This window comes from Arachis hypogaea, chromosome 4 (assembly GCF_003086295.3).
Source record: "Arachis hypogaea cultivar Tifrunner chromosome 4, arahy.Tifrunner.gnm2.J5K5, whole genome shotgun sequence".
Lineage (NCBI taxonomy): Eukaryota > Viridiplantae > Streptophyta > Magnoliopsida > Fabales > Fabaceae > Arachis > Arachis hypogaea.
This window is the reverse complement of record NC_092039.1, coordinates 93,020,103-93,044,572: the sequence shown is the minus strand read 5'-3', so window position 1 is coordinate 93,044,572 and position 24,470 is coordinate 93,020,103. Positions and strand designations below refer to the sequence as shown.

At 38.1% G+C, this 24,470-nt stretch overlaps 1 protein-coding gene across 1 annotated transcript; it reads right to left on the bottom strand.

The window, feature by feature from the left end:
* Positions 1–1,837: 1,837 nt before the first annotated feature.
* LOC112795035 (uncharacterized) lies at positions 1,838–2,686 on the bottom strand. Its single transcript, XM_025836990.1, has 2 exons — positions 2,333–2,686; positions 1,838–2,215 (listed from the first exon to the last, which is right to left on the bottom strand). Exons 1-2 carry the CDS (start codon positions 2,684–2,686, stop codon positions 1,838–1,840), a joined length of 732 nt encoding a protein of 243 aa, XP_025692775.1.
* Positions 2,687–24,470: the final 21,784 nt, after the last annotated feature.

Genomic DNA, 24,470 nt, shown 5'->3' with positions numbered 1-24,470 from the left:
ATCTCCTTTACATACAACCTTGCTAACTCTTCCATAGAAAAATTTACTCGAATAGGTAGAAAATGAGCAGATTTGGTTAAGTGATCCACGATCACCTAAATTGCATCAAATCCTGACCTAGTCCTCGGTAAACTTGTCACAAAATCCATCGCTATTCCTTCCCACTTCCACTGAGGAATTTCAAGTGGCTGTAGCATCCCTGATGGTTTCTAATGTTTTATCTTCACCTTCTGACACGTTAGGCACTTTGAGACATGTTCTGCCACGTCCTTCTTGATACCAGGTCACCAGAACACAGTCTTCAGATCGTGATACATCTTCGTACTTCAAGGGTGAATAGAAAATCCGCTCTTGTGCGCTTCTCTCAATATATCCTGCCGTAACGTCCGCACATCCGGTACAATAATCCTACCCTTGAATCTCCACAATCCATCTTGATCCCATGACACTCTTCATTGCTTCCCTTGTTCAATAGCTAGCAACACCTTTGGTAACACGTCATCGTTTTGATGAGCCTTTAGGAGTTCAGATTTAAAGTCACTTGAGATTTGTAACTGATCTAAGCAAGCTCTTCCGGCATCTTCACCAATATCCAACTTAAGATCCACAAACTTCTCTACTAGCTCCTCTTCCTTGATTCTCATCCAAGCTACTGTCAAGGACCTCCGACTCAAAGCGTCTACTACCACATTCTCCTTTCTAAGATGATAACACAATTCAATGTCATAGTCCTTTAGCAATTTCATCCACCTCCTCTGACACATATTTAGCTCCTTCTGATCACAGATGTACTTAAGACTCTTATGATCTGAAAGACACTAAACCTCACTCCGTACAAGTGGTGTCTCCAAATCTTCAATGCAAACATAATCGCTGCTAATTCCAAGTCATGAGTTGGATAATTCACCTCATGCGGTTTCAGCTGATGCGATGCATAAGCCACTACGTTTCGGTGTTGCATCAACACGCAACCTAAACCCTTTAGAGAAGCATCACAGTACACTTCAAACAGTTCATGCGGTTCCGGTAAAATCAGAACAGGTGCTTAAGTCAACTTCTGCTTCAACATTTGAAAACTCTCTTCACACTCCGACGTCCAAACAAAAGGCGTTTCTTTTCTTGTCAACTTGGTCATTGGTAGTGCAATCCGGTAGAATCCTTCGATAAATCTCTGGTAATATCTGGCTAACCTCAAGAAACTCCTAACTTCCGTTACCATCGTAAGTCTTTCCCATTCCATCACCGCTTCTACCTTAGAAGGATCCACCGCTATGCCTCCTTTGCTCACCACGTGACCTAGGAACTTTACTTCCTCCTTCCAGAATTCGCACTTCGACAACTTAGCATACAAGTTCCGCTCCTTCAGGATTTGCAGCACAATCCTTAAATGTTCCTCATGTTCCTTTGCCATCTTGGAGTAAACTAAGATGTCGTCTATGAAGACTACCACGAACTTGTCCAGAAAGGGATGAAAGCCTCTGTTCATGTAATCCATGAAGACAGCAGGCACATTTGTTAACCCAAAGGACATCACTGCAAACTCGTAGTGTCCACAGCGCATCTTAAACACAGGCTTAGGGATGTCATCCTCCTTTACCCTTATCTGATGGTAACCGGATCTCAAATTAATTTTGGAAAACTCCCCAGCTCCTTGTAGTTGATCCATCAAGTCATCTATCCTTGGTAGTGGGTACTTATTCTTCACCGTCACTTTATTCAGCTGTCGGTAGTCCACACACAGTTGCATTCCTCCATCCTTCTTCTTCATCAGTAAAACTGGCGCTCCCCACGGTGATACACTCGGTCGAATGAACCTCTTGTTCAAAAGCTCTTCCAACTAAACCTTTAACTCGGCTAGCTCTTTTGGAGCCATCCTATACGGTACAATCGACACTGGTCTGGCTCTCGGCACCAGTTCAATCATAAACTCAATCTCCCGTTGAGGTGGGAACTCAGGGATATCTTCCGAAAATACCTCCGAAAAATCCCTAACTGCTGGAATCTGATCTAAGTCTGGGGTATCATCCGAAGCATTAGCAGTTAACAAGATGTAACCCTGACACTCTTCCCCATTACAGTGTACCATTACAGAGTTCAGGTAATATCTCGCGGCTACTATTGCCCCGTTCTCTCCTTCTGGCATAAACCGAATTGTCCGTTCAAAGCAATCCAACAAAACCTGATTCTTCGACAGCCAATCAAACCCCAAAATCATCTCCAACCCAACCATAGGTAAACAGATCAAATCATGTACAAAGTCTCTACCCTCAAGCTTGAAACCTACTTGTCTACAACCTGACCTAGTCATAAGTGACTGATGCGGAGTATGTACATGCAGATCAAAAGGTAACTCTAACACTTTCAAGCCTAATTCCTCAACTTTAGCAAACGAGATAAACGAATGCGATGCTCCAGTATCATATAATGCAATTAAAGTCTTATCACCAAATAGACAAATACCTCTCATCAACAAATCCGCCTTGGAAGCATCCTTGGCGTTCACAGCAAAAACTCGACCTTGGTGTTGATTCTGTCCCACATTCAGGTTTTTCCCACGAGTGCAATCCCTCGCGATATGACCAAGCAATCCACAGTTGAAGCACCCACTCTGACTTCCTCTTCCCTTGTAACGCTGAAACTGATCATGAGTGCTCTTCCTAAAACCTCCTTGACCTTGATTGTGCATATCCTTCTCTCTTAAAGCTTTGACCCCTCGGATGGTAATACTTGCCACGTCCTTTGCAACTGCTTCCTCCATGAGTATCCTTGGACGTAGCCACTGTCTTGGCATATTCTTTCACCAACACTTGCTTTGTTCACCAAGTCAGAGAAGACACAGATCTCCATAGGGGCCATAGCAGTCATAATGCTATCCTTAAAACCCCTCTGGTACTTAATGCACCTCCAGCTCTCGTAAGTCTCTGGGGCACCCTGACACACATGAGAAAATCTACAAAGCTCCTCGAACTTGTTGGTGTACTCTGCCATAGACATGGAACCTTGCTTCAGCTTCATCAGCTCCATCTCCTTCGCTTCCCTTGCAGACTAAGGGAAGTACTTCTTGTAAAAGGCCGTTCGGAACATATCCCACGGAACATCAACGTTCTGTAGCTGTAGCAAGCGACACTCTGCTTGCCACCAGGGCTGGGCCTCTTCCTCAAGCTGATAAGTGGCAAACTTCACATACTGATTGTATGAAACATGCTGCGCCTGCAAAGCAAGCTCCATGGCCTAGAACCAGTGGTCCGCTTTAGTAGGATTAGTTGATCCTCGGAATGTTGGCGGGTGAACCTTGAGGAAAGTTGCCAAAGTCATCGGAATGCCTCCCTTGTTATCTCCATTTCCCTCAACGTTATTGACGTTAGAATTTTTGCTAGTAAAGAATTTTATAAAGTCGCGTTGTAGATATAGTTTCTAAACCAACAGAAATCCTTTCGTGCAAACGTTTTGGTTGTCACAAGTAACAAACTCCTAAATAAATTGATAACCGAAGTATTTAAACCTCGGGTCGTCTTCTCAAGAAATTACAGGGAGGTATGTTCTTATTATTGGCTATGAAAAAGGTAAAATTGGGGGCTTTGGAAATAAGGAGGAAGTATGACAAGTAATTCAAATGACAATTAAAATAAATAAATAACTATAAAATAAACTCTTGGCAAGATATGAGAACTGGAAGTCCTATCCTAGTTATGCTTATCAACTGTGATGAGAATTGGATTTTTCTCCCACTTTGTTAACCTCTAACTATGAAGGTAAGTTAAGTGAATGAATTAATTCGAATCCTCAAGTCCCAGTCTTTCCTTGGGAAAAGTTAGAGTTATTGGATCTCGAATTAATTCTTGAAGAATTCCAATTTTCAGTCAACAATGAGTTGATAACTCAAGAGTTACCAATTAATCAACCAAAGCCAAAAGGGAATAAAATCTACTTGAATGAAAATAATTTGGATAGAACCAAAGCATCTATAACATATAAGTCTGAAATACCTCAAATTATATTAAATAAAAATGTCAATTTTAACATAGACAATATCATCAGCCAATTGGGCAACATCAATTAAACACAAATAAAAATATCAGAGTAAATAAAAGTAGAAGAGAAACATAAATTATTGAACCTGGTACGAAGAAATAATCCTAATTCTAATAGAAATCCTAATCCTAAATCCTTAGAGAGAGAAGAGAACCTCTCTCTCTAAAAACTACATATAAAACTAAAATTGGGAATTATGAGAGCCTGATGAGTCTCTGCAAGTTCCCTGACTTTAATCTGTGTTTCTGGGCCGAAAAATTGGGTTGAAATGCGGCCCAGAATCTCTGCCCGCGACTTTTGTAATTCTGCAGATTGCGCATGTCATGCGATCCCATCATCCATGCGGACGCGTCATTCGCGTTTTTCCCTGCCACGCGTTCGCGTCGTCCACGCTTCCGCGTCACTTGTGCTTTTCCAATCCGCGCGGTCGCGTGAGTCATGCGGCCGCGTCACTGCGGATTCCTTTCTTTCGCGCGGTCGCGTCGCTGACGCATACACGTACTTCTCGCTGATCATCTCCTCAACATCTTGTGTTCCTTCCATTTTTGCAAGCTTCTTTCCCAATCTTTCACTCATTCATGCCCTATAAAACCTGAAATACTTAACACACAGATCAAGGCATCGAATGGTAATAATAGAGCATTAAGATTAGCTAAATTAAGACCAAAGAAGCATGTTTTTAACCATGTAATAATTTTAGGAAGGAAATATAAATGCATGCTAATTATATGAATAAGTGGGTAAAGACCATGATAAAACCACACAATTAAACACATTGTAAATCATAAAATAGTGGTTTATTAGTTATCATGAGCATTCCTTTCACCGTTCCCATTTTTGTTGTCGTTCCTGTTTTCGTTGCCGTTCCCGACCAGTTGACCTAGCCTCTGCACATCTTGCAGAGTCGCAACAGCATTCACCTCCATAGTGTTGGCTAGATTCACCATCACCGCCATGAATTCGGCATGGTTGTTCGCCGGTTGCTCATTCCTACTCTCGCGTGAACGTGCTCGACCTCGTCCGTGAGTGACCATTAGGGTTCCTGTCTACACCAAACTATCGATATTAAGGTGATCAGTCTCAACATCAAAAGCCTGGTGCTTTAATTATCCCAGACAGACACTCACAAACATGCATGCTATATATATATATCAACTAGATAACCTAATAGCATCAAAGAAAAGACACACAGAGTATGCAATGAAGCACAATTGGTCCATCCCTTAGGTTCACGAAGACGAACCGCTCTGATACCACTAAATATAACACCTTAATTAGCCAAAGCCTTACCTCGCGTCATAAAGCAAGGTTAATCAAAGGTTACGACAATACTAAGCTCATACATATGATATATATATATATATATATATATATATATATATATATATATATATATATATAAGGAATAATATTATCTAGAAGTCTGATGAAAGATATAGCTCAAAAACATGATTTAAAAGCGCAAAACAAACTCACAAAGCATCTAACATAACGCACCAGAAACAGATGTGATATAACAAAGTATAGTAGTATAATATTACAAGAATCTAGCCACGGCTCGTGGAGTTTAAGTTGGCTAGCCATATACAGCCCATATATGAAACCAGACAGTAAAAATAGCTTATACAATTTTTGTTCTCTTAAATACAAGCCTCTAGGAAAAACAAAATATAAAGGTGAGAGACATAATCAAAATAACTCAAAAGAGACTCAAAAGGTATTCGGATTCTCCGCTCCTGTCACAAACCAGACAACTCACCGAGGTGGGTTGCGACCTGCATCTGAAAACAACAACAGAAATATAGTATGAGAACCGGAGGTTCTCAGTATGGTAACAGTACCCAGTGATGTAGGATATAAGACCCCGGGACGCCAAAGGCAATCCTAAACTCCATATCCATTACAAGAATTCAAGCTTAAAGCATTCTAAACCAAATAAGCACAATATGTAAAACCTTAACAAAACTTGAATCTTAGCACCATAAAACGTAATCTATCTTAGGGAATTTCTACTCTAATCAAACACCACTGTCCCACAGCCTTCACCAACCGATCCTCCATGAGATCCCATCCCCACCGCCTTCTGAACCTCCTCAATCCCAGTAAAAGGACAAGTATATACAATACAAGTAAAACACAAGTAGAAGCATATATAATAATTAATACAAATAGCAATTAGACATGTTATATAGATTGGAAAAACAATATAAAGTCGGCAAAGCATACAAACAGGTAGAAAATGCATATGATGAATGCCTGCCCTATTGGCTGTGATATCACATTGTTGGTTCGACTGCCAACCTGACACATCTCCATGGAGATGTTGCCCTTTGGAATCATGGTGTGAAAACCCTCGAGATATAGTGCTCGGATCACTATCCAGTGTTTTGCGCCTGTACGCTTTGATGATCCGAAGGGATGTGAGCTGGATCTAATGCCACCGACCTCACATCTAAGTGCAAGCGGGACGAACCACCGCCTTTACGCCGCCGCTGCTACCTCGACAGGCGGGATCCAACCTCGGCCCCTGCCGGGCGCATAGCGTCTCATAATCTCAATGAAAAAGTAGTTCAGTGGTTTTCAAAAACATTTTCAGTACAAGATGGATCCATCACTTCATTCAAAGTCCTCGACTCTGTTCAAGCACTGTTCATTCACATTTCAGCTCTTTGATTTTCGCATCTCATTCATCAACCATTCATCACACATCATCAACCCTTCCCCAATACAACAGAAACCGAGTACTCCATTTGCTAACTTTTTCCAAATAATAACGTCTAAAACCCTTAAATCTTTTCCCATGTTTGAGTATCCAAAAAATATTCCCAAAAGTCTTTAAAAGGTGTTATAGAAGCTTGCAATCTCGTCGAGAAGGTGAAATAGTTGAAAACAAAGCAAAATTTCAGAAACAGGGCATGTGCGTACGCACAGGTACCAAAACTTCCAAAAGCTGTTCACTCGTACAACCTATGCCAGCGCTCCCAATAGACTGGCTTTCCCAACGTGTTCGTGCACACAGGTATGTGCGTTCGCACATGTTGCAATTTTCCATTGGTGTGTGTGCGCACAAGCTGTGCCAGCGCTTCAAGCAGATTGCCTGCCTCTACATGTGACGCACAGGTTTGTGCATACGCATAGGTCACAATTTTTGTAGAGTGTGCGTGCGCACAAGGCTGTGCATGCGCACATACCAGAAAACTCAGAATTCTGTAACTTTGCAAAATTTCAGATTTTTAACACCAACTTTGAATGATCATAACTTCCTCTACAAACTTCCAAATTTTACAAACTTTATATCAATTTAAAGATTTTTCAAAGATATTTAATTCTAAACAAATTTCAACCTATTTTGAAAACCGAGAAAAAAAGTTATGATAAGACAAAGTTCACCAAAATCCAACTTTTACCCAAAATCAAAATTTTCACAATTCCTTTATAAAACACAACCAAGACTAAACCAACCCATCCCAACTCCAATTCTCATTAGAGTCAACACCCTATGACATATTACACCAAGCTTAACATATATTTCTTCACTTTAACTCATCCTCAATTGCAACATTAATATATTATATAAAATCAAACTTCATCAGCATTTTTTCCAACTTCATTACCAATCAATCAACATCAATATCAAATTTATCAACAAAATTCACTCCTCCACTCCACAAATCATTCATCCTCATCACATCACTATCAATCATCCATATCAACTCAAAAATCATCATTTCATCAAACATCATCATACAATAACATCCAACAATTCATGAATCATTCAAATCCAATCCTATCCTATGGGTCACTAGCCTAAGTGTCCATGAATATTATATACTACATATAGGAAACCAAAACCATACCTTGGCCAATTTCTTTTATGAACCAAACGAGCTTTCAACCAAAATCCAACCACCAATGTAGCTCCAACAACCACCAACAAGCTCCAAACTAACAAAAATCAAGCTATATACATATGAATCACCATAAATAACCTAGGGCTCATCATAAATCAAAATTTCACAAGAGATCAAAGCCTCTTACCTTTCACAACAGATTTGGATGTCAAAACTCAAAGCTAAGCAAGGATTAGAGTGAACCTAAACATCAAGAATCACAAAAATTCATTTAACCCAAAGCCCTAATAAATCCGAAATTTTCAAGGGAGGAACTGGGAATATTTCAAATTTTCCTTACCAGTTTCTTATATGGGTTTTGTAGAGCTCTTCGCAAGGAACGCATAGCCACTAACGGCACACAAATCAGAGCACCGTAGCTCAAGATATGACCTTGGGAAGGAGATGATGAATAGTGTGCTAGGGTTTCTCTTCTTCTTCTCTTCCCAGCTGTGTGAGTGTCTTTATGTCAGTGTTATGACTTATGAGTGTTTGGGTTCATTAATGAACCCTCAACTTGTTAGCATTTTTAGTCCGTTTGGCCCAACTTTGGGTTGGGCCAAACCTTTAAAATTAATGCCTGGTTTTCTATTTCTAATGTTTTTCTAAGGTTTTTGACTGTTTAAACTTTTTCCTATGCAGCACTGATAAACCTCATTTGTAGGGTTTATCTTGTGTTGAATTTAGGGGACTTTATCACCTTTTACCCACATTTATTCAATGAAATATCATGGTTTTGTAAATTCTCCTTTAATTGTGCTTAAGAGTGAATACATGCTTTTAGGACTCAAAATAGCTAAATTTAATTCACCTTGATTCCATTAGATGCCTTGATATGTTTGTTAAGTGATTTCAGATTTAGGAGGCAAAGATTGGATCAAGGGAATAAAGGAAAAGCATGTAAAAATGGAGAACGCATGAAGAAATGTAGGAATTGCAAAAGCTGTCAAGCCGACCTCTTCGCACTTAATCGACCATAACTTAAGCTACAGAGGTCCAAATGATGCAGTTCTAGTTGCGTTGGAAAGCTAACATCCGGGGCTTAGAAATGATATAAGATTTGCATAGTTGTATTGTGCATAGGGGTGCACACACGCACGGTACATAGACGCATCGATTTGCATGTGATTCATTAAATGAAAATTCGTGGCTAGCAAATTCTAAAGCCTTGTGGGCCCAATCCAACTCATTTGTAATGCTATTTAAGCCAATGATTGAAGGGGAATTGAGATACTTTTACACACTCGTTACCATTAGTTTAGTTTAGTTTAGTTTTGGAGGGAAAGTTAGTTTTAGAGAGAGAAGCTCTAACTTCTCTCTAGAATTAGGATTAGGATTAGGTTTAGTTGTTAGATCTAGCTTTTCATTCAAGATCTCTTCTACTTCTTCTTCTCAATTCCTTGTTGTTGCAATAATCATTCTTCTATTCTTTTGTTGTAATTTCTTTTATGTTGTTCTCATACTTTGTTGTAGATCTACTCTTGTCTCTTTTACTTTCTTCCAATTCCATTTGAGGTAATTCATAATAATTGTGTTTCTTTTGATTGTTGTTGTTGATTTCGTACATTCAATTGTTGTTAGATTCTACTCTTGTTATCAATTTACTATCTTTTTCCTTTGTGCCTTCCAAGTGTTTGATGAAATGCTTAGTTGGATTTTAGTATAGATTTTATTCCTCTTGGCCTAGGTAGAGTAATTAGTGACGCTTGAGTTATCTAATTCCTTTGTTGATTGATAATTAGAAGTTGCTAATTGATTTGGATACCACTAAAGCTAGTGTTTTCCTTGGGAGTTGGCTAGGACTTGTGGAATCAAGTTAATTTATCCACTTGACTTTCCTCCATGGTTAGAGGTTAACTAAGTGGTAGCAATGAACAATTTGTGGTCACAATTGAGAAGGATAACTAGGATAGGACTTCTAGTTCTCATATCTTACCATTGTTAGTTTATTTTCTTTGCCATTTATATTTCTTGTCTAAAATCTCAAAAATCCCAAAATATCTCATAACTAATAACAAGAACACTTTATTGCAATTCTTAGGGAGAACGACCCGAGGTTCAATACTTCGGTTTATAGATTTTAGGGATTTGTTACTTGTGACAAACAAATTTTTGTATGAAAGGATTAGTGTTGGTTTAGAAACTATACTTGCAACGAAACTTCATTAGTGAAATTCTAGACCGTCAAAAATCTAATCATCCAAATGGCATCGTTGCCGGGGAATTGCAATGGTGTTATGTTATTGGTTGTTGTACATATGTGAATAGTGTGAATATCTTACTTTTTGCTTTATTTGCTAGTTGTAGAATTTTGTTTCTCTTGTTTTCTATTATCTTTTGATTTTTGTTTTCTCTTTCCATTATGAATTTTCACTTTGGATATGAATGTGATTACAACTATGTTGTAGGTGATGAGAACTTCAATGAGAATGTGTATCAAGGATGGGACACTCAAAGGTGGGAGGAGTGGTGGACGAAATTGTGATCACTATTCTTTGATTTGCATTCATTGTAAAATTATGGAATTTAGAAATTGGCATGAGTGGACACAACTTCGTTCAACTAACCAGCAAGTGTACTGGGTCGTCCAAGTAATAAACCTTACGCGAGTAAGGGTCGATCCCACAGAGATTGTTGGTATGAAGCAAGCTATGGTCACCTTGTAGATCTCAGTTAGTGATTGGAATCATAGAGTCAAATGGAATTAAATTGGATAAATAAAATAAATAAAAGGGATAAGAATACTTATGTAAATTCATTGGTGAGAATTTCAGATAAGTATATGGAGATACTGTATGGCTCAAGGACGCCTACTTCCCTACTGCTTCAACTCAATCCTTCTTACTCCTTTCCATGGCAAGCTGTATGTAGGGCATCACCGTTGTCAATGGCTACATCCCATCCTCTCAGTGAAAACGTTCCTATGCTCTGTCACAGCACGGCTAATCATCTGTCGGTTCTCAATCAGGTTGGAATAGAATCCCTTGATTCTTTTGCGCTTGTCATCACGCCCAGCCTTCAGGAGTTTGAAGCTCGTCACAGTCATTCAATCCCAGGATCCTACTCGGAATACCACAGACAAGGTTTAGACTTTCCGGATCCTCATGAATTCCGCCATCTATCTAACTTATACCACGAAGATTCTGTTGGGGAATCTAAGAGATACACATTCAAGCTCTGTTGCATGTAGAACGGAAGTGGTTGTCAATCACGTGCGTTCATGAGTGAGAATGATAATGAGGGTTACTTATCATCACATTCATCATGTTCTTGGGTACGAATGAATATCTTGGAATAAGAATAAGAGAGATTTGAATAAAAGAAAATAGAATTGCATTAATACTTGAGGTACAGCAGAGCTCCACACCCTTAATCTATGGTGTGCAGAAACTCCACCGTTGAAAATACATAAGTGAAAGGTTCAGGCATGGCCGAATGGCCAGCCCCCATGTGGTCACAAGACCGAATGATCAAAGACTTAAAGTGGTCAAAAGATGTCTAATACAATAGATAAATGTTCTATTTATAATAAACTAGCTCCTAGGGTTTACATGAGTAAGTAATTGATGCATAAATTCACTTCCGGGGCCCACTTGGTGTATGTTTGGGCTGAGCTTGATCAATCCACGAGCTGAGGCTTTTCTTGGAGTTGAACTCCGAGTTATGACGTGTTTTGGGCGTTCAACTCCGGATCATGACGTTTTTCTGGCGTTTAACTCCAGACAGCAGCATGAACTTGGCGTTCAACGCCAAGTTACGTCGTCAATTTCCGAATAAAGTATGGACTATTATATATTGCTGGAAAGCCCTGGATGTCTAATTTTCAACGCCGTTGAGAGCGCGCCGATTGGAGTTCTGTAGCTCCAGAAAATCCATTTCGAGTGCAGGGAGGTCAGATTCCAACAGCATCAGCAGTCCTTTTGTCAGCCTTTTTCAGAGTTTTGCTCAAGTCCCTCAATTTCAGCCAGAATTTACCTGAAATCACAGAAAAACACACAAACTCATAGTAAAGTCCAGAAATGTGAATTTAACATAAAAACTAATGAAAACCTCCCTAAAAGTAGCTTGAACTCACTAAAAACTACCTAAAAACAATGCCAAAAAGCGTATAAATTATCCGCTCATCAAGGAGCCATATGCATATGATCAATCCTCATGGCAACAACCTCTACCAATGCACTATGAAGAAGAGCCATTTTATGATGCATACCAATCCAATGTCTATGGTGAATCTCCTTGTGACTTTCAAGAAACACCACCATATGCCTATGAGCCACATCACCAACATAACCCTCAACCACACTCACAAGCCCCTTTACACCAAACACCTCCATATGACCCTAATCCATATTATCCACCATACCAACCACCCTTTGAACCATATGAGCCATACATAGAACCACCACCATTCCAATATCAATACTCCCAAGAACCACCACCTCCACACCCTTACCAAGAAGAACCACTTTCCTATCATGAATCCTTTTTCCAAGACAATGAATCCTCCTATCCACCTCAATATATCATGGATGAAACCCTTGGTGTTCTCCTTCAAGGGCAAGATGAGATGAAAATGGATGTGCAACAATTTGTGGCTACCTTAACTGAGGTGGTAAGCCGATTAGCCTCCCAATGCTTGAAGAATCAAAGAACTCCCAAGGCTACATGTGGAGAGTCAATTGAAAAGCACAGTATGAAGGAGAGATTGGAAACTCTGGTAAAGGAGGAGGAATGTGACTTTGTGTTAGAACAATTGGAGAAGCCTATGATTATTGAAGAAAAGGAAGAAGTGGTTGAAGACCTAGGAGATGCAGAACCTCCATGGGAAGCTAAAACCATAGAATATACCTCCAAGAAGATTGAATTTGGTGTTGAGGAGGAATGTGCACAACCTCCAAAACAATTTTTAAATGAAGACTTATAGGGAATGAAGCAAGAATTGAGTTCCCTTGGTGATGAAGATCATGCATTCAAGCTTCTAGGTGGTGAATCCTTTGAATTTGAAGAACCTTCTTCCAATGAGACGGAAAGCAATGTGGAGGTAGATTTCTCTCAACCTCCCATTTATGATTTGAGTGATGGGGAAGAGTTAGATAAAAATGATGAACAAAGGATTGAAAATGAAGTTTATGAAGAGGTGGAAGTGATTAAGGAAGAATATAAGGGAGTAGAGGTTGCAAGGACATTGGAGGTGCCTCTCCCCAAGCCATCACCATCCATTCTTTCATTCAAGTGGGTAAATTCCTTATACTTGAGCTTTATTATTCCACTTGAATATGATTTTCTTGAAACGGATGGTCAACTTAGACATATTTGTGGCTTTAAGAGTAAAAAAGAGATGGTTAGAGGTTGGAAATGCCATTCTAGGTTCACCATGGTTACATGTTCAAAGCTCAATTGCAAGGTTTGGTGTAGAACTAGACTGCTTGGGTCTAGGATGATGTCTGGTCACTTCTTTGAGAATTCTAAGTTTCTACCACCCGGATGGAAGAATGATAATCAACTTAAAGATGGGTGTCAAAACAAAGTGTGGGACCCCGGATTGCACAAGGAAAATCAAATTTGGGAGCCCATGGTGTGTGTAGAACTCCATCAAAGCTTGGAGATATTAATTTTGAAGAATGAGGCACAATGGAGAACCAAGCATTGGTGGATGTTCCAAGATGAGTTTAAGCACAAGCCCCTTGATGAGGAGCTCCTCATAAGTCCAACTTAAGGACAATAAACAAAAGTGCTAGGTGGGAGACAACCCACCATGGTAAATTATTTTCATTTTCTCTTTTAAAAATATTGGTAGGAATTAGCTTAATTTCATATTTTGTTTAGTTTAATTAGTAGTATAGTATGTTAAATAAGGTTTTAAGGTGTTTTGGTAGCTGTTTGGAGGTTTGGAATGCTTGGTTTGGTGCAAGAACTTGGAAAAATTTTGTAAAACAGAGCACCATCCACGCGTACGCGTACCTAACGCATACGCGCGCCCGAGCATTTTCGACCATCTGCACGTACACGTACGCGCAGATGTAAAAATTCTACCCCCATCCATAAATCCGGGAGTTAGGCCTGCACTGTGCAAAAATTGGGCCTAAAGCACAAACCAACTCGCGCGTACGCGCACCTGGCGCGTGCGTGCCCTTGGTTCAAATTACGGAATGCACGCGCACACACGCTGTGCGCGCGCGTGCCGATAGCGCCACCTGCCCTCCTTGTACATGTACCAGAGAGTTGGGCCAACCTTGAGCTGACACTATGCCCTGCACCTAACCTGACCCACGCGTGCGCGCACCTGGCGCGTACTCGCCTTTCGGCCAAAATGCACATCGGCGCGTAAGCATGCATGACGCGTCCGCGCCGATAAAAAAAATAGTTTTTTTCTCATCTTCCATTTTCTTTTGTTTATTGCATTCGTATACTTCTCTCCTTTACATTTCAATTTTGATTTTATAGCATGTTTTCATTTTTTTTCTAAGTCTCATCTTAATAATGGTGTTGAACTTTCCTACTCAATTGTTGAGACTCTCTTGTATTATTTTGGTGCTTCGTGACTTGTTGCATTAATTGTAATAATTATCCTACACACAAGATTAGTGCTTTAGTCCTTCCTAACTTATTATTTTTTGTTCTTGTGCCTCATTATCATTGAGTTAGGATGGGACCAACTGCTATCATGCTTATCACTAATCTTGCTTGTGTCAATTCTTATTTGATCTTGATGCTCAATATGCTCTTCATGCTTTGACTTTCCTCTTGCATCAAGTATTGGTTGATATGCCATTCAGCTTACATTGTTTTCTCACTCACATGTTGTAGCTACCATGTAGTAGAGAACCATACCCTTATTTGGCATTAGCCCCCGCCTATGTTCTATTTGCTTTCATATCTTTGTTATAGGCTTAATTTTCTTTCTTTTTCTTTCCTTTTAGTTTGGCCACCAAGAAGGAAGAAAAAGAAAAGCTTTTAAATGGGGCAACGAACAAGTCATCCGCACAACCTTTCGAAGAAGCTCATCAATTGTAGCAACCCATCCACCTTGCTCTTCTTTGCATGCATCGAGGACGGTGCAATCTTCAAGTGTGGGGAGGTCGTTCGACCGATCTCCATGGGTAACAATTTTCTTTTCAACACCAATTTTTTATTTTCTTTGTTAGATTAGTTATTGCATTGCATGATAGGTTGCATGTTAGTTAGAATTTGTACATATTTTTACCACTTCTTTCTTATTAGGACTACTTGGTTATGGTGATGATGGCACCCTACCAATTTGAAAAATTTTTTTGTTGAACTTGCTTGAAAGAATTTATTTTGGAACATGCTTTTTGAGCTAAGAACATAAGCTTGTGAGATTTGAGCCTAATAGTGTGGTTACATCTTATAACCACTTATTTTTCCTTCTTGTGTGCATTATTCTCTTTCTATGATTGTAATCTTTTGATTTGTTTGATTCTTTATGTCCATTATTTTTATATACATGCATTTATATGATTGAGGCCATCATTTCATTTAGCTCACTTACCCAAATGGCCTTAGCTTTTATCTTCCATTGTTAGCAAATTTGAGACTACGCTTAACCCACTTGTTCTTATTTTAGCACATTACAAGCCTTACAGCAAAAACATAATAATTGTCCTCTATTTGGATCTTTGATTATCTTAGGCTAGTGTGTGTGAGTATCATTCAAGTGTGGGAACCTTGGAACATTAGGGGAGTAAAAGGGTAGTTTTGTATTTTTATTCGAAATATTGGGAATTGGATATATACTCGTGTATTAATTAAAATGTATAGACCTTATGCATTGATGTTCTTGTATGTAGCTTGAAAGAAAGAAAAATAAAAGAAAAAGAAAAAATATAATAAATGTGAAAAAGAAAAGAAAAAAAAGAAAAAAATAGAAAAAAAGAAAAACAATAAAAAGGGGACAAAATGCCCCAAAGTGAAGTTCAATAAAATCAATGCATATGTGTTGTGATCAAGAAAAAAGTGCATGAGTATGAGAAGAAATAGTGAAAATTGGGTAGCTAGGTTAGCTTCGAAATTGTATAGGATATCATAGGTTAGGTAGGAAGTTTAAGCTTATCAGAGATTCAAATTTCAAGCTCACTTAACCATATATGATCCTACCTTGACCCTAGCCCCATTACAACCTATAAAAAGACCTCATGATAAATGTATGCATGCATGAAATATATGTTGATTGTTAGAAGAAAAACAAATCTTAGAAAGCATGATTAGGGGAGAATTGAGAGAATCGACCCTACACAATTGAGCGCCTAGAGTGCAAACACTTCCAGTGAGGGTTCGATGCTCAATTTCGTGATTCCCGACTTTTATAAGCTTTCTTCTTGCAAGTCTATTTGAACTTCATTTTTTATACTTGAATTGGTAGGATTCATGAATCGTTATATGATCTTGGCCCTACTTGTGCATACATGCTCTTGGAGGATTGCTTTATTTTTAACCAAGTAGGTAGAATCATTTTGCATTTAGTTGCATTCATATAGATAGATGCATTTAGGTTATTTTCATTGAATAAATGTCATACCCCTTGTTTCATTCTTGGTTTAAGCATGAGGACATGCTTGGTTTAAGTGTGGGGAGGCTGATAAACCCCATTTGTAGGGTTTATCTTGTGTTGAATTTAGGGGACTTTATCACCTTTTACCCACATTTATTCAATAAAATAGCATGGTTTTGTAAATTCTCCTTTAATTGTGCTTAAGAGTGAATACATACTTTTAGGACTCAAAATAGCTAAATTTAATTCACCTTGATTCCATTAGATGCCTCGATATGTTTGTTAAGTGATTTCAGATTTAGGAGGCAAAGATCGGATCAAGGGAATGAAGGAAAAGCATGTAAAAATGGAGAACTCATGAAAAAATGCAGGAATCGCAAAAGCTGTCAAGAAATGGACCATAACTTGAGCTATAGAGGTCCAAATGATGCGGTTTCAGTTGCATTGGAAAGCTAACATCCGGGGCTTTGAAATGATATAAGATTTGCCATAGTTTCATCGCGCATAAGGGCGCGCATGCGCATGGTACATGGATGCACCGATTTGCATGTGATTCATTAAATGCAAATTCGTGGCCAGCGAATTCTAAAGCCTTGTAGGCCCAATACAACTAATTTCTAATGCTATTTAAGCCAAGGATTGAATGGTAATTGAGATACTTTTACACACTAGTTACCATTAGTTTAGTTTAGTTTAGTTTTGAAGGGAAAGTTAGTTTTAGAGAGAGAAGCTCTAACTTCTCTCTAGAATTAGGATTAGGATTAGGTTTAGTTCTTAGATCTAGGTTTTCATTCAAGATCTCTTCTACTTCTTCTTCTCAATTCCTTGTTATTGCAATCATTATTCTTCTATTCTTTTGTTGTAATTTCCTTTATGTTGTTCTCATACTTTGTTGTAGATCTACTCTTGTCTCTTCTACTTTCTTCCAATTCCATTTGAGGTAATTCATAATAATTGTGTTCCTTTTGATTATTGTTGTTGATTTCTTACATTCAATTGTTGTTAGATTCTACTCTTGTTATCAATTTACTATGCTTTTCCTTTGTGCCTTCCAAGTATTTAATGAAATGCTTGGTTGGATTTTAGTATAGATATTATTCCTCTTGGCCTAGGTAGAGTAATTAGTGACGCTTGAGTTATCTAATACCTTTGTTGATTGATAATTAGAAGTTGCTAATTGATTTGGATACCACTAAAGCTAGTGTTTTCCTTGGGAGTTGGCTAGGACTTGTGGAATCAAGTTAATTCATCCGCTTGACTTTCCTCCATGGTTAGAGGTTAACTAAGTGGTAGCAATGAACAATTTGTGGTCACAATTGAGGAGGATAACTAGGATAGGACTTCTAGTTATCATATCTTGCTAAGGGCTTTGTTAGTTGTTAGTTTATTTTCTTTGCTATTTATATTTCTTGTCTAAAATCTCAAAAACCCCAAAATATCTCATAACCAATAACAAGAACACTTTATTGCAATTCCTAGGGAGAACGACCTGAGGTTCAATACTTCGGTTTATAGATTTTAGGGGTTTGTTACTTGTGACAAACAAATTTTTGTATGAAAGGATTAGTGTTGGTTTAGAAACTATACTTGCAACGAGACTTCATTAGTGAAATTCTAGACCGTCAAAACAAGCACAGGGCAAACTTGAACCGATTCAACCGGTTCAACTGCCAATTCGCGGTTTTTCACAGTTTTTCGCAGAAAAAATATTTTCTGACTCGGAGAGACCCACTGAGTCCAAAAATGATGTTTAAAACCTCAAATTATCACTACAACTTTTTTGGAATCAAATTTGAGCAATTTAACCACTTAATTAACCGGTTTGATTAATTGTGGTTCTTATAACGACGACTTTTAAAATATTTAGTACTAAAATATGAGCCTGTTTGAAACTTAAACCGACTTTTTAAGACATACATCTATACTTAAAATACAAATTACAAAACTTCCAATGAATACACATATATATACATATTCTAAATTTACAAGCATTACAAAATCAAATTCCTATCCCTCTGGTAAAAACTTGTACAGATAAAGGCGAGGGAAAGAGTAACTAATACGACATAAAACATCGTTTGCACAGAAGAGAAACAAAATGGGCTCTTCCAAACTTTGTCGTCCATAATCTGAAAAGGAAAGACCTGTAGGAGAGTGAGAACATCGTCCTCGTTGGTTCTCACTATAGGGTTACAAAATTGGTATAATAAGATACGTAAAATAAAACTATTTTTAAAGTACAGTGATCATTGCTGGTCTTATGTGCCTTTTCAAAAACCAATGATTCACATTTAAACTCCAGAAATCCTTTTCAAAGAGAACTTTGTTAATTCCTCAAAATCAAAAACCCTTTTTCTTTCTTGTAAAATCATAAAAGTTTTCTTAGATAGTATGAATGACCAACATGTCCCAAGCGTAGGTTCAATTAAGTCTATGCTGTAAGAGTTTAATTTTTCATACTTTACTAGACCATAAACATTAAGGCACTTACCTACGTGGTATAAATGATCATCCTATTCCAAGCATAGGTTCATTAAGTCTATGCTGAACCAATCAGATACTTTATACATAACTAGACCTCATACATACCAACCATGGCCTCAGGCCCATCTAATCCAACACGGCCCCTGGCCCAAACAACTCAATCATCAACTAATTTAGCACAAGCCAACCAATCAAACACAATCACAATTAATGTAGTTCAAGCACAATCAAGAGCAATTACAACAAGTATAATAGTTAGCAGTTAACATAAGTATTCACATAGGCAAACCAGTTACATTACAATATGCACACCCAAACAATGTCACGCAGATGCAAATGATGAATGTATGTCCTACTAGTTGTGATATCACATTGTCAGTTCAACTGCCAACCCAACACATCCCCATGGGAATGTCGCCTTTCGGTCACGAATATAAAAATGGGATCCCCCACGGATATAGTGCCGGGCACACTACCCGTGGATATAGTGCCGGGCACAGTCTTGCAGCAAAATATCTGCCAGGCTAAGGATATAGCACCCTGCACACTCACCCACGGATATAGTACTAGACACACTCTTGCAGCAGAAGATCTGCCATGCCAGGGATATAGTGTCCTGTACACTCTTTCAATAACCAACAATCCCTTATTCACCTCCAAGTTCCAAAACTTATCATCAATTCCAAATTTCTCAAATTAATTTCCTTCAAAATCAAAACCCATTTCTTTGGTAACATTTTCCCGAAAATTCCAAATATTTCAAAATCATATCAATTGTGATTCTCTTCCAAGAGTCATAAAAAATCATTCATTCTAAATCAGGATTTGGTTATAAACTTCCTCAGCAGAGTTTGAAAGCTTTAAGGGAGAATAACCTAATTCATTTTCTTAAATTCATTTAAAACCTCTAAAATCTTAGCTTTTTTATTTGCATAGATAAAATAGAATTTAAAACAAAACTAAGTCATGTAGCCAAATATTCCGAACCAATTTCAAAGTCCACTTACTTAAACAACCACCAAATCATTTAAACCTAAAACTAAATTTCAATTTCATTCTTAAATCTGTTTTCAAAAACTCGAAAATGATTTCAGTTTTGCTAAATCAAAGTTTTAGAGACTACTTCAACTTTTCCAAAAACGGCATCAAGTGAAATTAGTTAATCAAAATTCAAGTTTCTTTTAAATCCACTAAAACTCCTCCAAATCTGTTTACTTAAATAAAATTCTAAAACATAAGAATTTTCATATTTAAATTGACTTTAAAACATAATTCTTTTCTTAAATAAATTACATTCAAAATATAATAATTTTCTTAATAAAGTTCAAACATAATTCATTTATCAATAATTCAATTCAAAGCATAATTCATTATTTTTAAAATAACATTTCAAACAAAGTCTCAAATTTTATAGAAATTTCGGCAACATCTCCCATAAAACTTGGACTTTGCCACCCTTTTCAGGTCCCAACTAAACCAATCCTCAACTGTAACACCCTAACTTCTAGCACCTCATGATCGTACTAAAAGTCCAAGCGTTACTAAACTCTACTCCTTTAATTTAATACTATATTTATTTAATATTGAGCCTTTGCAAATACAAACTGAATCCTTAGTTACAAAATCAAAAAGCCTTTACTTAATTCACTTAATCACACAATAACATCCACATAATGATAAATACATAGACTTATTCAAAACTCAAAATACAAGTCCTGCCCCTCTGAAATCTCAAAATGACAATTGACGAGGGGTAAAAATCTTAACTAAACCATCAAACAGAAAAAAATACAACATATATGTATAAATCTTGTAGATTAGTCGTGGCTTCGCACCAACACTTCCTGAACCTGTCACTAAAAATAAAATCTGTAGGGGGTGAGAACATCATCCTCACAGGTTCTCAGTAGGGGCAAAAATACTATCAAAGTAAAGAGATACTTGCAAATAGAATTAGTTTCATTAAAAAAAATACAGTTTATCCTTGAAATAACCCTAAAAAAATGCTTTACGGAAAGTTTACTTTGAAAAGCCGTAAGAAAACTTCTTTAGTTTACAAAAACAGTGCGGTGAATAGTTTAAAATTTAAAAGGACCACAAGCGTGTCTAAAGGGCTTTCTACCCAATAACTTCTCCCATTCAAAATCCGAAACCATGTATAACTACAACATATATTCTCAAGCTTTTATCCAAAACTCCACTCAGCCTATCTCTTTCCATTACCACAGTCTATCAGCATATAATTCAACAATTCAGTATTAAAACTCAGATTTCAGCAACATTTCATCATCAACATCAAGTACAACCTTCAGCATCACCACCGCCAGCATGAGGGATCTCTCGGTTATACAAACACAGGCAACGCAGACAAATAATACACAAGTAGGTTCAAGTAAGGCAAATAGCACATAATCTCATAAAATGGCATATAAAATTAGGCAAACCAATACAAATAAGAAAATCCAAATAATTCAAACATATGCAAATGATGTATACTTGTCCTATGGCTGATGATATCATCTGTCGGTTATGTAGCCAACCCGACACATCCTGGTAGCTAACCATGGACTGAAACACCCATTGCGGAGTGGTGCGCGAAATTGTGAACAATACTTTTCACAACTCTCATAATCCCCGGACATGAACCCCAAAAACTTGGTGTTTAATACCATGGCATTACACAACTTCGCACAACTAACCAGCAAGTGCACTGGGTCGTCCAAGTAATAAACCTTACGCGAGTAAGGGTCGATCCCACGGAGATTGTTAGTATGAAGCAAGCTATGGTCATCTTGTAAATCTTAGTCAGGCAAACTCAAATGGATATGGTGATGAACGTATAAGAACATAAAGATAAAGATAGAGATACTTATGTAATTCATTGGTAGGAACTTCAGATAAGCGCATGAAGATGCCTTCCCTTCCGTCTCTCTGCTTTCCTACTGTCTTCATCCAATCCTTCTTACTCCTTTCCATGGCAAGCTTATGTAGGGTTTCACCGTTGTCAGTGGCTACCTCCCATCCTCTCAGTGAAAACGTTCCTATGCTCTGTCACAGCATGGCTAATCATCTGTCGGTTCTCGGTCAGGCCGGAATCGAATCCAGCGATTCTTTTGCGTCTGTCACTAACGCCCCGCCTGCTAGGAGTTTGAAGCACGTCACAGTCATTCAATCATTGAATCCTACTCAGAATACCACAGACAAGGTTAGACCTTCCGGATTCTCTTGAATGCCGCCATCAGTTCTAGCCTATACCACGAAGACTCTGATCTCACGGAATGGTTGGCTCGGTTGTCAGGCGAGCACTCGGTTGTCAGGCGATCAACCATGCATCGTGCAATCAGGAATCCAAGAGATATTCACCCAATCTAAGGTAGAACGGAGGTGGTTGTCAGTCACACGTTCATAGGTGAGAATGATGATGAGTGTCACGGATCATCACATTCATCAAGTTGAAGAACAAGTGATATCTTAGAACAAGAACAAGCGGAATTGAATGGAAGAACAATAGTAATTGCATTAATACTCGAGGTACAGCAGAGCTCCACACCTTAATCTATGGTGTGTAGAAGCTCCACCGTTGAAAATACATAAGAACAAGGTCTAGGCATGGCCGAATGGCCAGCCTCCCAATGATCTAAGAACTAGATGTCCAAAGATGATCTAGAGATCTAAAGTGATCAAAAGATTAAAATACAATAGTAAAAGGTCCTACTTATAGAAAACTAGTAGCCTAAGGTTTACAGAAATGAGTAAATGACATAAAAATCCACTTCCGGGCCCACTTGGTGTGTGCTTGGGCTGAGCAATGAAGCATTTTCGTGCAGAGACTTCTCTTGGAGTTAAACGCCAGCTTTTATGCCAGTTTGGGCGTTTAACTCCCATTTTGGTGCCAGTTCCAGCGTTTAACGCTGGGATTTCTGAGGGTGACTTTGAACGCCGGTTTGGGCCATCAAATCTTGGGCAAAGTATGGACTATCATATATTGCTGGAAAGCTCAGGATGTCTACTTTCCAACGCCGTTGAGAGCGCACCAATTGGGCTTCTGTAGCTCCAGAAAATCCACTTCGAGTGCAGGGAGGTCAGAATCCAACAGCATCTGCAGTCCTTTTTAGTCTCTGAATCAGATTTTTGCTCAGGTCCCTCAATTTTAGCCAGAAAATACCTGAAATCACAGAAAAACACACAAACTCATAGTAAAGTCCAGAAAAGTGAATTTTAACTAAAAACTAATAAAAATATACTAAAAACTAACTAGATCATACTAAAAACATACTAAAAAACAATGCCAAAAAGCGTACAAATTATCCGCTCATCACGGAGCAAGTAGGTTTAAGCTACAACCCCCTTACTACTACCCGCTCAACCCAGAGCCAGTGGAATAACCACTACTGTTGCTACTACCCAGGCATCACAATCACTGACCTGGAACAAGCGGGACGAACCACCATCCTTGCTACTGCCCAAGGTCTTAAACATACATTCATTCAGTTTAAATCAAGCATCATCGTTATCAAATCTCAAACATTAACCTGGAGCAAGCGGGACAAACCACCATCCTTGCTACTACCTAGGTATCACAAACATACATTCATTCAAAACTCCATAATTAAATTCATTTTTCCTAATTCTTCTTCCTCATCTCATACCCAGAGCAAGTGGACATCGCCACTACCTACTACCCGGGTAGGTGTATCACAATCAATTTCAATCTCAAGCATAATCTTCAGACTCACACTCCTATTTGCAGACCCTTGAATTTATATTCAAATTGCTATTTTAAAGACTTTGAGTAGTTAACAAAATTCTCTTTTTTGGTATTATTAAAAATCAAATAAGTTAAAATCATAAATCAACCAAGGCATAAAAATCCGATTCTCTTTGAAATCCTTTAAAACATTTAAAACTTGTCTCTCTTGACAATTAATTCAAATCAAACTCATTTTTGAAATCGTAACCAAATCAACTCTAAATTTTTAGAAAAATTTTGACAGCATCTCCCCTAAAAACCAGAGTTTGCTACCTATCACGGGCCCCTTATTTTCAATCCTCAACACAACCAAAACCAGCCTTTCAATTAACAATTCCAAACCCATTATTCATAACCATTTATTATTAATTTCTATTTAAAATCCAAAATTGACGAATTCAATCAATTTTTACCAGAAATTTAGAATCAATTCAATAACAAACACAACATATCAATCTCAACAGAAAATCATTTATATCACAGGCATTTATCCATTTGCATTAATCAACTAAAATTATTAGGTATTCAAAGCCTAAAACATTTCTTGTTAACACAAACCCCTAGATAAAAAGTCGAATCCCTTTTTATTCTTAACTCACGGCAGCAACCTCATTGACTTCCAAGCAATATCAACAGCAACAATCAATGTTCACAGCAACGACGACTTATCTGACAAAAATCAAAATTAACGTGGATTCGATATTAAGCGGAATTAAAATAGAATTAGTGATAGAATATTGCGGTAAATAGGAATGAAACAAAATAGTCTCACTGCAAGAAACGAAGCAGGATGACACTACATCGG

What these genes read in the sequence shown, in the direction of transcription:
- LOC112795035 (XM_025836990.1), bottom strand. Translation starts at nt 2,686, where the DNA reads ATGCACAATCAAGGTCAAGGAGGTTTTAGGAAGAGCACTCATGATCAG. An exon ending in AGTTACCTTTTGATCTGCAT is followed by an intron (nt 2,216 to 2,332) that starts GTACATACTCCG and finishes GTTGGGTTGGAG; the next exon opens with ATGATTTTGGGGTTTGATTG.